Source organism: Acanthaster planci, linkage group LG10 (assembly GCF_054643075.1).
Source record: "Acanthaster planci isolate LZ-2023a linkage group LG10, COTS_SCS, whole genome shotgun sequence".
Taxonomy (NCBI): domain Eukaryota; kingdom Metazoa; phylum Echinodermata; class Asteroidea; order Valvatida; family Acanthasteridae; genus Acanthaster; species Acanthaster planci.
Window position 1 is genome coordinate 16282834 of NC_141786.1, and position 14065 is coordinate 16296898.

Sequence of the window (14065 nt, forward strand, 5' to 3'; positions counted from 1 at the left end):
CCCAGAATTGTTCTCCCCTGTAACATAATGGACTTGACCAAAAGTGCCACATCAGCAGGGACAGGAAGTTGCCTTCATTGTTTCTCATGCAATGTTCAAGGCAACACCATCTTCATTAAAGTCACAAGCTTTCCTGTATTCCTGACTGGTGTATTTCCATTATTTTTACAGGTATGTTGATCTATCATTTTATCTTTCATTTCTGTATTATACCTTGTCATAGATATCATTGGAATTGTGTTTTGTTATTTTGGTACTTTATTTTACTAACAAGCGACATGAAGAAATCAGTTGTTTAGTCTTGAGACATTGAGATAATCAATCCCTTGAGAGTGTGAAGCTTTCTGTAGGAATAACAAGGTTTCCTCCTTGACTAAAGTCTTCTTTGGAACCTTACTGCATTTTTGCCAAGTTTTCTGAAAGATGAGGTTCTAGACAGCTGTGATAGTATGACTTTAATATGATGAATTATGGTTCATGTCAAGACAGCTGATTTGTGAAGTTTACGTAATTTAGATCAAGGATTGTTGCAAGATTTCTTGGATGCCAGAATTAGTCATGTGTAAATAGTGATTTTAGTTAAGACTGATTTCTGAACAATCATTTTGTGTTTTAGAGTTAGAAGTTTTGTAAGTTACATGTGTCTCGTGATTTTGCCATACTACCTTTACTAGAACAAAGGAACCTTGAGACATGTACATGGGTCAGCCAAGACCATGCTGAGTCCAGTGCATGACTCGTGTTCATTCAGCCAGATATAATCCCGGATTGTTTATCTCAGCCACCTGTGGGAAAGTGCAGTTGGGCTGTGTGATAGTGATAGACTTATGTATGGGCAAGTATGCCAGAGAACAACATATTGATAATTGCTAAGGCTAGCTCGTATCGATATTGTGTTAGATTGATAGGTTAGCTCATGGATAGATATCGATATCGGAAGTGTTTTCTAAGCAATCAGAGTTTTAAGGAATTTATCATTGCGTTATGTGTTTTGCCAGAATTTGTACTACTCAATCATTTCTTTTTCATTTGTTTCTTATGCAATGTTCAAGGCAACACCATCTTCATTAAAGTCACAAGCTTTCCTGTATTCCTGACTGGTGTATTTCCATTATTTTTACAGGACTGCGTATCACATCATATTTTAATGTAACACCTGCACATGTATGCCCTTTCGGTCATACACGGGTGTAACATTTGGAGGCACGAGAGGGATAGGCGTGTCTGACGAATGTGCCAGTGAGTAAGACGACATGCGCCTATCCAGTGAAACGAACCAAGACGGGATGGGACAGTGAGCCTGCACTAGACAGCCGAGAGGACCGGGGAGTTGACTAGGAGTGCAAGACCAGGGTGTACCATCAGTTGAAGGAGGGATCGCCTCAACGGGGATTGCCTTAAAGCAGCTGAGCACGACTTGTCCTCCAGTGACGTCACCGTGACCATCGTGCTGTCTTTTCGTCAAGCAACATGGATGTCTTGGAAGTTCTCGAGAAAGTTGGCCCGAGATTGCGTGGCCTTTCCATCCCACAGTTGCTCCAAATATGCGAGCATTTGGAGGTGGATTCAGGCGATGCAGCTGAGAGAGCCGACGGTCATCAGAGACTGGTCCGGAAAGTCATGAATCACCTGAACAGTGATGCCGTTCAAGACAGTGAAGATGGAGGGTTGGCGCTACTCCAGGACCTGAATGGTTTCATTGATGGATTGATTGGTCCAGAGATCACCCCCGACAAGGTAGCCATCCCAGCCCCCTCCACAAACCCAGATTCTTCTGAAACACCCCAGGAGTCGGAACCAGCTCCAGTTACCGCTTCCCCTGCCGAACCCCAGAAGGCCAGCCTACCACCAGAGGTCCTCAGCGTAATCCGCCAGGAATTTAAAATTTCCGGCCAGATTGGAGAGCCAGGCCAGCGGGACAGGCTGACGTTCAAGAGCCTGGCCCATCAGATCGAGGCTGCACGGGAAAAAGGCTACCGGGACAACGACATTGTTCAGGGTGTCATCCGTGCCATTGTCCCAGGATCGGCACTCCGGAGCTACCTGGAAGGACGGAGACAGATCACATTGCCGAGCCTCCGTCGCATCCTTAGATGTCACTATCAGGAGAAGGATGCCACTGACTTGTACAAACAGCTCTCTCAGCTTGCCCAGGATCCGAAGGAATCGCCGCAGGCATTCCTCTTGAAGGCACTTGACCTCAGGCAAAAAGTCGTCTTTGCTAGCCAGGAGGCAGAGTCAGGGCTGTACTACGACCAGACCCTGGTACAGAACATGTTCAGACACACCGTGTTGACGGGCCTGAGGAGTGACAGTATCAAGGCGGAAATACGGCCACACCTGGACAACCCTGAGTTGACTGACGAGATGCTGTTCGAAAAGCTGAATGTCTGTTCCAGTCTGGAGGCGGAGCGTCGCAAGAAACTTCACCCCATACGGCCGGTGGCGGTCAGTGAGGTACAACACAGCCCCCCAGATCCAAAACCCCAGCCAAAGCCCGGACTGCTGAGCACTCAAATTGCTCAGCTGCAAGCCGATATGGCTGAGCTTGCCGCCCTGAAGACCCAAGTGGCTGCGCTGACTGACTGCCTCCAGAAGACCCCCGCCAGGCAACCATCGCGACAAGCCCCAACACTCCGACCATCCACCAGCCGTGGTTGCAGAAAGTGCCAGGAGGATGGCACGGGCCCATCGTGTGATCACTGCTTCAAGTGTGGTTCATCGAATCACTTTGCCCGTGGCTGTCGTCAAGGGAATGCCAACCGTCGCCAGGGAAACGAGGATGGGTTGCCCCCGAGGGACAGGGTGTAACCAAGCCAGCAGCAGCGTCCCAACCAATTCCCCCACATCACAACCATAAAAACGGGACTTTCATCTGCCATGCAACCCCAAGACATCACCGGAAAGTTACCAACCTTGTTGGCCCCAGATGTACTGTTGATTGTATTCTGAACGACTCACCAGCCACGGTATTATGGGATACTGGAGCCCAAGTTTCACTGACCAGTGCTGATTGGCTTCAAGACAACCTGTCCAGTACACCTGTCCGCCCGCTTTCCGAACTTCTCGAACATGAGAGTAACCTTGACCTTCGAGCTGCTAATGGTACCCCGATCCCGTTTGAAGGATGGATAGAAATTGAGCTGAAGATGAAAGCCCCACAGGAGTCACCCCCCATAACTTTCCCCGCACTAGTCACCAAGAACCAGCTACAACAACCCATCATAGGTTACAACGTGATCGAAATGGTTGTGCAGCATTCTGGTAACGATGCCAGCCGTATCCTTGGTGGAGCAATGAAGAACCTGCAGCAGAGGAGCGCTGACCAGTTAGTTCAACTCATCCAGGCAAATGACCCAGAAGAAGTATGCAGCGTGAGGTCCGGGCGAAAAGACATCGTAATACCCCAACAGAGCAGCATCGGAGTACGATGTCGGACCCGTGCAGGACCACTTGACTGCAAGATTACGGGATTATTTGAACCAGACGTTGAACAGCAATGGCCTGAAGGACTGCATGTAGAAGATTCAGTTGTCAGCCTCACCCCAGGTACTTGTTGCCCCGTCATTATTCGAGTGACGAACACCACCAACCGGGACATCGTTCTGAGACGTCGCAGTCTGCTGGGCCAGATTCAGTTGGTCCATTCGGTCTACCCTGTGGAGCCATCCACCTTCAAAGACTGGACGGTGTCCCAAGACAATGACATCACAGCTAGAGGGAGAGCAACAGTCTCAAGTGTATCCAGCAACGACAAATGGATACCACCAGTTGACCTGAGTCACTTAACACCATCCCAGAAAGCAGCAGCAGAGAAACTCCTTCAGGAAAACTCAGCCGCCTTTGCGAGAGATGACACCGATCTCGGCAGTGCCCCTGACCTGAAGATGAAGATCAACCTAAGTGATACCACACCAGTTCGGAAGACTTACATGTCACTACCACGGCCATTGTACCAAGAAGTACGCACCTATCTGTCTGACCTGATCAGCCGTAATTGGATAGCCAAGTCTACCTCTCCGTACTCTTCACCAGTGGTTTGTGTACGGAAAAAGGACGGTAGCCTCCGACTCTGTGTCGATTACAGGGAATTGAATCGGAAAACAATTCCTGACCGTCAGCCCATTCCAAGGATCAAGGACGTGCTGGACAGCCTTGGTGGTAATTGTTGGTTCTCCACCCTTGACCAAGGAAAGGCTTACCACCAGGGATTTATGTCTGATGAAAGCCGTCCCCTCACTGCTTTCATCACACCTTGGGGACTCTACGAATGGGTCAGAATTCCCTTTGGTCTTACCAACGCACCTGCTGTCTTTCAAAGATTTATGGAGAACTGCCTGGAGGGTCTGAACGGAGAGGTTGCCATGACGTATCTGGACGATGTGTTGGTCTATAGTGACGATTTTGAACATCATCTGGATCATCTGCAGAAGGTACTGCAACGCATGCAGACTCATGGTGTCAAGTTAAGACCGAACAAGTGTGAACTGTTCCGGAGTGAAGTGCGTTATCTGGGCCGACTGGTCTCCGCTGATGGTCACAGGCCAGACCCCTCAGATATAGCTGCAGTGAAGTCTCTTGGTGAAAGGAAACCCGAAACCGTGGGTGACTTGAGGAAACTGCTAGGCCTACTGGGATACTACCGCAGTTATATCCAGGACTTCTCCCGCATTGCAAAGCCTCTCTACGAGCTCTTGAAGGTGGAACCAGGTGCCGAACCACAGAAGCCAAAGCCAAGTGCGAAGACAAAAACCAGTCACAAAGTAAGGCCCGTACAGAAGCTCTCAAAACAGAAGATTGACTGGACGAACCGTCATCAGCAGGTGCTGGAGAGACTCCTTGGCCGCCTAGTTACCCCTCCCATCATGGCTTTCCCAGACTACAATGAACCATTCATCGTCCACACAGACGCCTCATCTGAAGGGCTTGGCGCAGTGCTGTATCAGCGGCTACAAGGGAAGATGCGTGTGATATCCTACGGGTCTCGCACACTCAGCCCAGCGGAGAAGAACTACCACTACCACTCTGGGAAGTTGGAGTTCCTGGCCCTTAAGTGGGCTATCACCGAGAAATTCCAGGATTACCTTTATTACTCAGCCCCCTTCACTGTCTACACGGACAATAATCCCCTAACATACGTCCTTTCTTCCGCACGCCTGAATGCTACTGGCCACCGATGGGTGGCTGAACTTGCAGATTACCACTTCACTATCAAGTATCGGCCAGGGAAAAGCAACGCTGATGCAGACACCCTATCCCGAATGTCCCAAGACATAGACAGCTACATGGAAGAATGCACAGCTGAAGTCTCCCGCGATGAGATTGGTACCACCGTGAATGCCCTTCAAGCCCAAAGATCCAAGGTGACGCCCCGTGGGCCTCCGCCATCAATGTGAGTCCTGACTTGCCCACCCCTTCTACCAGTGGGAAGACCATGGAGAGAGAAGACATCCAGACTGCCCAGCATGATGACCCCGTGATCGCCAGGGTAATCAGATACCTCCAGCACGGAAAGCGTCCTACGCGGAAAGACACAGCACGGGACCCACCCGACGTACCTGCACTACTACGTGACTGGGAACATTTCAGCCTGGAAGATGGGCTTCTGGTTAGGAAGAAGGCAGGACGGTCCCAGATAATCCTTCCTGAAGCACTTAGACCCGTTGCCTACAGGGAGCTCCATAATAACATGGGACATCTTGGTGCAGGTCGGGTCCTTGATCTTGCCAGGGACCGCTTTTACTGGCCCCATATGCAGCGGGATATTGAACATTACTGCATGCACGTTTGTCCCTGCCTCAAAGACAGGAAGCCTGCTCAGCACACCAGAGAGCCGTTAGGTACAATTGTGACCACCGCACCATTCGAAGTCATTTCCATTGACTTTGTCCATTTGGAAAGGAGTAAGGGCGGATTTGAGTATATACTGGTGATCGTCGACAACTTCACGAGGTTTGCGCAGGCCTATGCCACCAAAGACAAATCTGCCAGAACTGTAGCCGACAAAATCTTTAATGATTTCGTCCTCCGCTTCGGCTATCCACACCGTATCCACCATGACCAAGGAGGAGAGTTCGAGAATCGCCTCTTCAAACGCCTCCAACAGCTTTCTGGGGTAGCCAACTCAAGAACAACACCATACCATCCGCAGGGTAATGGACAGTGTGAGAGGCTGAACAGAACACTACTTGCCATGCTCAGGACCCTCACTGCTGAACAAAAGGTGAATTGGAAGGACTCCCTCCAGAAAGTAGTCCACGCATATAACTGCACAACCAATGCTGCTACCGGGTTCTCTCCATTCTTCCTTTTGTATGGAAGATCTCCCCGCCTACCAGTTGATGCTGCTTTTGGGCTGAATCCACCGTCTGGACCAGGTGCGGAAGATCACAACCAGTTTGTCAGGAAATGGAAGGCCCAGATGGAAGAAGCATACTCCATCACAGCCAAACATGCCGCCAAGTCTACCGAGAGAGGAAAAAGATATCATGACCAGAAGACCCGCAGTTCTGTTCTTCATCCTGGAGACCGAGTGCTAGTACGGAATGTTGGACGGCACCCAGGCCCAGGGAAACTCCTTTCATACTGGGAAGACCAGGTGTACGTGGTTGTCCGAAGGAAGGGAGAAGACTCGCCTGTCTACGAGGTGAAAGCTGTCAACGGCAAGCCTAAGCATCGGGTTTTACACCGAAATCTCCTTCTTCCATGTGGTAGCATGCAGGCTGATGTAGACCCGAGGCCGAGTCATCCCCCACCCCAGAGGTGTATAACAAGGTCAACCCGCCCTCGGCCTGTGGCCAGACTGCAACCACCAGTGGATGATGACAGCTCCGATGAGGAGGAACCCCTGCTGATCTGTCTCCCCTCGGATCAGAGAGCTGACACCCCACGTGGCCAGGTCGGTGAGTCAGTGTTGAATCCCAGCGCCACGCCATTCACACTGGATGCACCGACAGTAGACAACCCGATCTGTGACCTACCGTCCATTGAGTCTGGAGCAGAAGTTGGTACATCCAATCAGGACGATCTCTCAGGTGATAATGTGCATGAAAGTGCTGAACTACCTGAGAGCCATTCAGAAGTTGATGAGCTCCCTTTGGACCACGAGAACAGTCTTGCAGAGCCCGGTTCTCCGATGCCAGTTCCTGACATACCAGCCGCTCCTGAGGGACCGGACCAAGCCGCACCACAACCTCAGCCACAGCCTGAGCCAGTAGCACATGCGGAAGAGAGCCGACCATGTAGAGAGCGTCGTCCTCCGATGATGTTCCAGTATGCCAGACTTGGAGAACCCTCATATCAGCCAATGGACCCTCGCATCGCACTTGTCCAGAGTGGTGCTGCACCTCCTTGGGGAATTCCACTGAGTGGTATGCCACCTGTTATGGTCCCACCGCGTTACATTCCCTCTCCATCAATGATGCCACCCAGCTTGATGTGGACCCACTGGCCTCCGCAGCCAAGTATGGCTCCAAGAGAGTGAATCGTTGACGAGTCAACAGCCAGTAACAACATCGAAGAAGAATCACTGCGCAGTGTACCCGGGGAAGGATTTGTCATCAAGTGCATCGATGGATCGCCGTCCACAATCTGCCTAGATGACAGTCGCAGCCCACAGTTGAAGATGTTACTGTGCTTGTCATCCAGTTCCAGCCCATTTCACCAATGATCTTAGACACTGAGATCTGAGGATGACGGGAAGTGGAATTAGCTACTCCATCAGCCCTGAATCCCATCCAGCTACTTCGTCGAGGAGAAACGGCCTAGTAATGGATGAGCAGCATGCTCCTGAAATGGACATTACGTGAACTGTTTCTCTAATGAACAGGACTCTGTAAATTTGAATTTGTAAATGTTAAGGACAACATTTCTTTTTGCAGGGGCGAGTGTAGAGGTCATGGAAATTGCCCCCCCCCCTTTTTTAATTGTTGGTTAACTTTTTCCCCCTTCATATAATGCATCGACCCAGAATTGTTCTCCCCTGTAACATAATGGACTTGACCAAAAGTGCCACATCAGCAGGGACAGGAAGTTGCCTTCATTGTTTCTCATGCAATGTTCAAGGCAACACCATCTTCATTAAAGTCACAAGCTTTCCTGTATTCCTGACTGGTGTATTTCCATTATTTTTACAGGTATGTTGATCTATCATTTTATCTTTCATTTCTGTATTATACCTTGTCATAGATATCATTGGAATTGTGTTTTGTTATTTTGGTACTTTATTTTACTAACAAGCGACATGAAGAAATCAGTTGTTTAGTCTTGAGACATTGAGATAATCAATCCCTTGAGAGTGTGAAGCTTTCTGTAGGAATAACAAGGTTTCCTCCTTGACTAAAGTCTTCTTTGGAACCTTACTGCATTTTTGCCAAGTTTTCTGAAAGATGAGGTTCTAGACAGCTGTGATAGTATGACTTTAATATGATGAATTATGGTTCATGTCAAGACAGCTGATTTGTGAAGTTTACGTAATTTAGATCAAGGATTGTTGCAAGATTTCTTGGATGCCAGAATTAGTCATGTATAAATAGTGATTTTAGTTAAGACTGATTTCTGAACAATCATTTTGTGTTTTAGAGTTAGAAGTTTTGTAAGTTACATGTGTCTCGTGATTTTGCCATACTACCTTTACTAGAACAAAGGAACCTTGAGACATGTACATGGGTCAGCCAAGACCATGCTGAGTCCAGTGCATGACTCGTGTTCATTCAGCCAGATATAATCCCGGATTGTTTATCTCAGCCACCTGTGGGAAAGTGCAGTTGGGCTGTGTGATAGTGATAGACTTATGTATGGGCAAGTATGCCAGAGAACAACATATTGATAATTGCTAAGGCTAGCTCGTATCGATATTGTGTTAGATTGATAGGTTAGCTCATGGATAGATATCGATATCGGAAGTGTTTTCTAAGCAATCAGAGTTTTAAGGAATTTATCATTGCGTTATGTGTTTTGCCAGAATTTGTACTACTCAATCATTTCTTTTTCATTTGTTTCTTATGCAATGTTCAAGGCAACACCATCTTCATTAAAGTCACAAGCTTTCCTGTATTCCTGACTGGTGTATTTCCATTATTTTTACAGGACTGCGTATCACATCATATTTTAATGTAACACCTGCACATGTATGCCCTTTCGGTCATACACGGGTGTAACATCTGTGCACACCTTCCCCCCTCTGAAGGCATTGTGGGTTCTCTGTGCACACCCTCCCCCCTCTGAAGGCATTGTGGGTTCTCTGTGCACACCCTCCCCCCTCTGAAGGCATCGTGGGTTCTCTGTGCACACCCTCCCCCTTCTGGAGGCATCTTGGGTTCTCTGTGCGCACCCTTCCCCCTCTGAAGGCATTGTGGGTTCTCTGTGCACACCCTCCCCCCTCTGAAGGCATTGTGGGTTCTCTGTGCACACCCTTCCCCCTGTGGAGACATTGTGGGTTCTCTGTGCACACCCTTCCCCCTCTGGAAGCACCGTGGGTTCTCTGTGCACACCCTTCCCCCTGTGGAGGCATTGTAGGTTCTCTGTGCACACCCTCCCCCTCTGGAGGCATCGTGGGTTCTCTGTGCACACCCTCCCCACTCTGAAGGCATCGTGGGTTCTCTGTGCACACCCTCCCCCCTCTGGAGGCATCGTGGGTTCTCTGTGCACACCCTCCCCCTCTGGAGGCATCGTGGGTTCTCTGTGCACACCCTCCCCCCTCTGAAGGCATCGTGTGTTCTCTGTGCACACCCTCTGCCCTCTGGAGGCATCTTGGGTTCTCTGTGCACACCCTCCCCCCTGTGGAGGCATTGTGGGTTCTCTGTGCACACCCTCCCCCTCTGAAGGCATCGTGGGTTCTCTGTGCACACCCTCCCCCCTCTGAAGGCATCGTGGGTTCTCTCTGCACACCCTCCCCCCTCTGACGGCATCATGGGTTCTCTGTGCACACCCTCTGCCCTCTGGAGGCATCGTGGGTTCTCTGTGCACACCTTTCCCCCTCTGAAGGCATTGTGGATTCTCTGTGCACACCCTCCCCCCTCTGAAGGCATCGTGGGTTCTCTGTGCACACCCTCTGCCCTCTGGAGGCATCGTGGGTTCTCTGTCCACACCCTCTGCCCTCTGGAAGCTTCGTGGGTTCTCTGTGCACACCCTCCCCCCTGTAGAGGCACCATGTTGGGGTAATTGATTGATCTCTACAATTGCAGGATTGTGCTTCACTATCAATACCTCCATCCTGCACAGAAACTCTTGATCCTGTTCCTATCCCCATTGAAAATAAATAGTAGCGGCATGGTGCTTTCTTTCTTCTCTTTTCTAATCTTTTCTCTTTTCTTTATACTCTTCATCATTTGGTTGACATTTATCAAACTTGTCTTTAGGTGTAACCACCTTAACACAGATTTACCCCTTTCTTTTTCTTTTTCTCATCAGAATTCACTGGTTTTGTCTTCTATAGTTCCTTTCACCAGCAAACCATCTCAAGAATGACCGTCCATGTGTTCTGACCTGTATGTTGATGTAAGTATCCCATTGAAATGGCCTGAATAGCTCCATCTAATATGCTGTTATTATAGAAAGGGTGAAATGTCTTGTTCATGGACTCAGGCACAAACCATCTGTTGAACTTGAACATTTGCAAAAACATTGAGGAAAGAAAATAGTGTTCAAAAATAGTGTGAAAATTTTGCGAAAGCAGTGCGAAAGGTACCAAAATTTATTCGGAAACTTGCGAAAATGAGAAGCATTGTGTAGCGAAAATGATCCACTCTTGCCACAGGCGCACACCTTTTTTGCAGTGAAGAGTCCATTACGCAGGCTGCACTGCGCTTGGGGCCGGTCGGGGCAAACTCACCACATGGAGTGTGCTGTTGTAGTCTAGTAGCGATTTCCTCAGCCGAGCTGTCCGGTCCATGCAGCGTGATCGCGGGGATGTACTCACTACAGCGACCCGCGCTTGCGTGGCGCAGTTGTTTTCTTGGATTACCATAGATAAACACTCGTTAATGTCGGAGAATAAATTTTTAAAAAGTTGTCTGGATTTTGAGTAATTAAACGGGAGTCACTGAGTCTTGAAGTCACGAAGCACTGCTGTGGCGACATGGGTTATTTGCCCACTTTTTATTTATTCTCGTGTTGTAGTTTGGCACACAAAAAAATCAACATTGAAATACTACATTTAGGTTTCTTTCAATGGATTAAATAAAATCAACTGCTTGAATTGTACGTGTATCTTCATGTAGCAAATCTCGTCTTTTCGCCGATTGTGTTCGGTGTGGCATATCGGGTCTGTTTTCACTTGGATTTCTAATGACATGTTACTTTCTGTGGTCACATGGTTATTGGAAAAAGTCAGCGATTGGACTGTCCATGAATGGGCATGCAGTAGCAGTCAGGATGTCGGGGTAGGTGTAGATGCAGTTTGTGCTTCGCAATGCGGTGCGGCATGCACGAGGTCCCGTGGCAGTTTTTGAAGGGCTTCAGTGATATTTTTTGATCGGCATCATGAAAACATCGAGATAACCGGATACAAGGCATTTATTCCAAAATTACAGTACATACATCTGCCAATACATGTAAATGCAATTTACATACATGACGACATGTGGATACGTGTACATGTGCACATATGCGGTGCAGGGGTCGTCCACGATTTCGCTTCACCATAGACAGTTCGCCGTATAGAAGGGCCTCAGGGATGTGGTCATCAGACATATGTTGGACGTGACCAGCCCAACGAAGCTGCATGTGGGCCAGAATGGATTCAATGGAAGGCATGTTGGCTTGTTTTAGAACTTCAACATTAGTGATCTTATCCCTCCAGAAGACACCCAGGATTGCATGAAGCTGCCTTAGCTGGACGGCAGAGAGCCTGTTTATATATGCTTTCTGTAGAGTGTCTAGGTTTTGGCCGAGTAAAGCAAAGCGCTCAATACCACAGCCCTGCATACCCGACATTTTGTGCTGAGTCAAATGCCATGCTGACTCCAAAGCCGGTCTTTCAGACTTGAAAACGAGGCAACAGCAGCTTTTATCCTGCCATCAAGCTCAGCATCTAGGGTGTTTCCCACCGTTATGGTGGAGCCAAGGTACTTGAACAATTGTACCGCATTCAGTGGGTTCCCATCCAACAAAATGACAGGTTTCACGGGGGTCAATCAGGTGCAGGTTGGTACAGTACCGCTGTCTTCTTGATGTTAATGGAGAGTCCAAAAGCTGTTGCTGATTGTGCAAATCGGATCATGATTTCTTGAATATCAGTGAGTGAGCCACCGGTGCTGTGTCGTTGGTATAAGGAAGATTGCAGAGACAACACACCAGAGTCTTACGATGAGAACGCAGATGGGAAAGATTAAAAAGGCCACCGTCCGACCGCGTACGGATGTACACGCCGCTGGTGAGGTCAGATGACGTGTCTTCAATCACAGCAGTAAGGAAGAGAGCAAAGCGGGTGGGTGCAAGCACACAGCGTTGCTTGACTCCATGCATCACATGAAAGGACTGGGATCTTGCACCAGCCACTGAGACACTTGCCTTCATCTTTGTATGAAAGGCCTTAATGATTGCGAGCAGCTTCGGGGGGCAGCTGTACTTCTCAAGGATGCACCAGAGTGTGTCTCTCCCCACAGTGTTGAATGCCTTCGTGAAATCCACAAAGATAGCATAGAGTGGCATGTTTTGCTCAATTGCCTTCTCCTGCAGCTGACGGATGGCAAATATCATATCCACACTGCTACGATTGCTGCAGAAGCCGCACTGACTTTCTGGGAGCACTTCTCCAGATATGACATGAAGGCGCGATAGGACGATTTTAGCAAGGATTTTACCGGCAATAGATAACTGTGAGATACCCCGGTGGTTTCCGAAAATTTGTCGGTCACCTTTACGTTTAAAAATATTGACAATTTTAGCATCTTTGAAAGCCTGAGGCAGCTCACCCATTTCTCAACAAGCAGTATAGAGGTCAAGCAAAGCAGCCTTAAGCACAGGTCCTCCCTTCTTGAAAATCTCAGCGGGGATTCCGTCTGCACCAGGGGCTTTTCCAGCGCTGGTGTTCTTGACTGCCTTGACGAGTTCCTCCAAAGACGGTGGGACATCAAGCTCATTGTGCATAGGGTTGGCTTTTATTCTGTCAATCACTGCCTCATCAGCACAAGGTGGCTGATTAAGTAGTGTTTGGAAGTGTTCCTTCCACCGACGCAGAATGTCGTCATGTGACGTGAACAAATGTTCACCGTCTGCGCTCAGTACAGGAGTCGTACCTATCTGCGACGGCCCATAGATCGTCTTTAAGGTAGTCATAGAAGGCCTTGGTGTTGTTGGTGTCTGCGAAGGTTTGCAGCTCATCAGCCTTTCTCAACCACCAGTTGTTTTTCATAGCATGAGTTGCTGCTTGAACTTTTGCCTTAGCTTCCCGCAACTTGGTGGTGGTGCTGCGTGTAGCTCTGCCAGACAATATTTGTTGTCCTAACAGCAGCAAACAAAGGGCTGATTGTGATGTCGTTTTCGTCAAACCAATCTTCATGCTTTCGTTTACGGAAACCTAATACTTCTTTAGCCACATCATAGGCTGTTGAGCTCAGTTCTTCCCACTGAGCTTTGCAGGACTTGTAAGGACCCACAAGTTTCTGCACATTCTTTGTGAGAGAGTCTGAGAGCTGAGCACCATTTGCCAGCAACATAGCTTGAAAGGTATCCAAATGCCGTTGTTGGTCCGTTTTTGCACTGCAGCGGTAGGTTTTCCTGACGTTTAGGAGTCATCTCAAATCTCGTCCGGGGCAAGTTGCGGTAAAATTGTGGGGAGAGTGAATACTTTCCCCACAATTTACCCGCAAGTAACAGTTTATTTATTGAGGGGAAGTTGTGGAAGAATTTTGCATTAGTAGGTCACTTACTATGAAGGACTGTTTACATTACCAGTGGGCTTGTAATAGGTGGGTTACTATTGTCGTATTATCCGGCTGGGCTGCCGGATAGGTTTCTGCGCCGCAAGCGCAAGGTTCTCACTGATACGACCACGATTAATGGACACTGTCTCTGTTGTTTACTCTACAACTGACGAAAGCTTTATTGAAGCTCTCCTCAATAA

The 14065-nt window shown here is 48.5% G+C and overlaps 2 protein-coding genes across 2 annotated transcripts in view; one reads left to right on the forward strand and one right to left on the reverse strand.

Annotated features, from left to right (window-relative positions):
• Positions 1–14065, reverse strand: part of LOC110990971 (E3 ubiquitin-protein ligase TRIM56-like) — a 100023-nt gene that overhangs the window by 27911 nt on the left and 58047 nt on the right. The window lies entirely within an intron of this gene.
• Positions 558–3504, forward strand: LOC147797865 (uncharacterized). Its single transcript, XM_087142797.1, has one exon. It carries the CDS (start codon positions 1471–1473, stop codon positions 2809–2811), a length of 1341 nt encoding a protein of 446 aa, XP_086998923.1. The 5' UTR covers positions 558–1470; the 3' UTR covers positions 2812–3504.

Bases quoted from the DNA above. Each gene is read 5' to 3' on its own strand.
- LOC147797865 (XM_087142797.1), top strand. From the start codon at position 1,471: ATGGATGTCTTGGAAGTTCTCGAGAAAGTTGGCCCGAGATTGCGTGGC.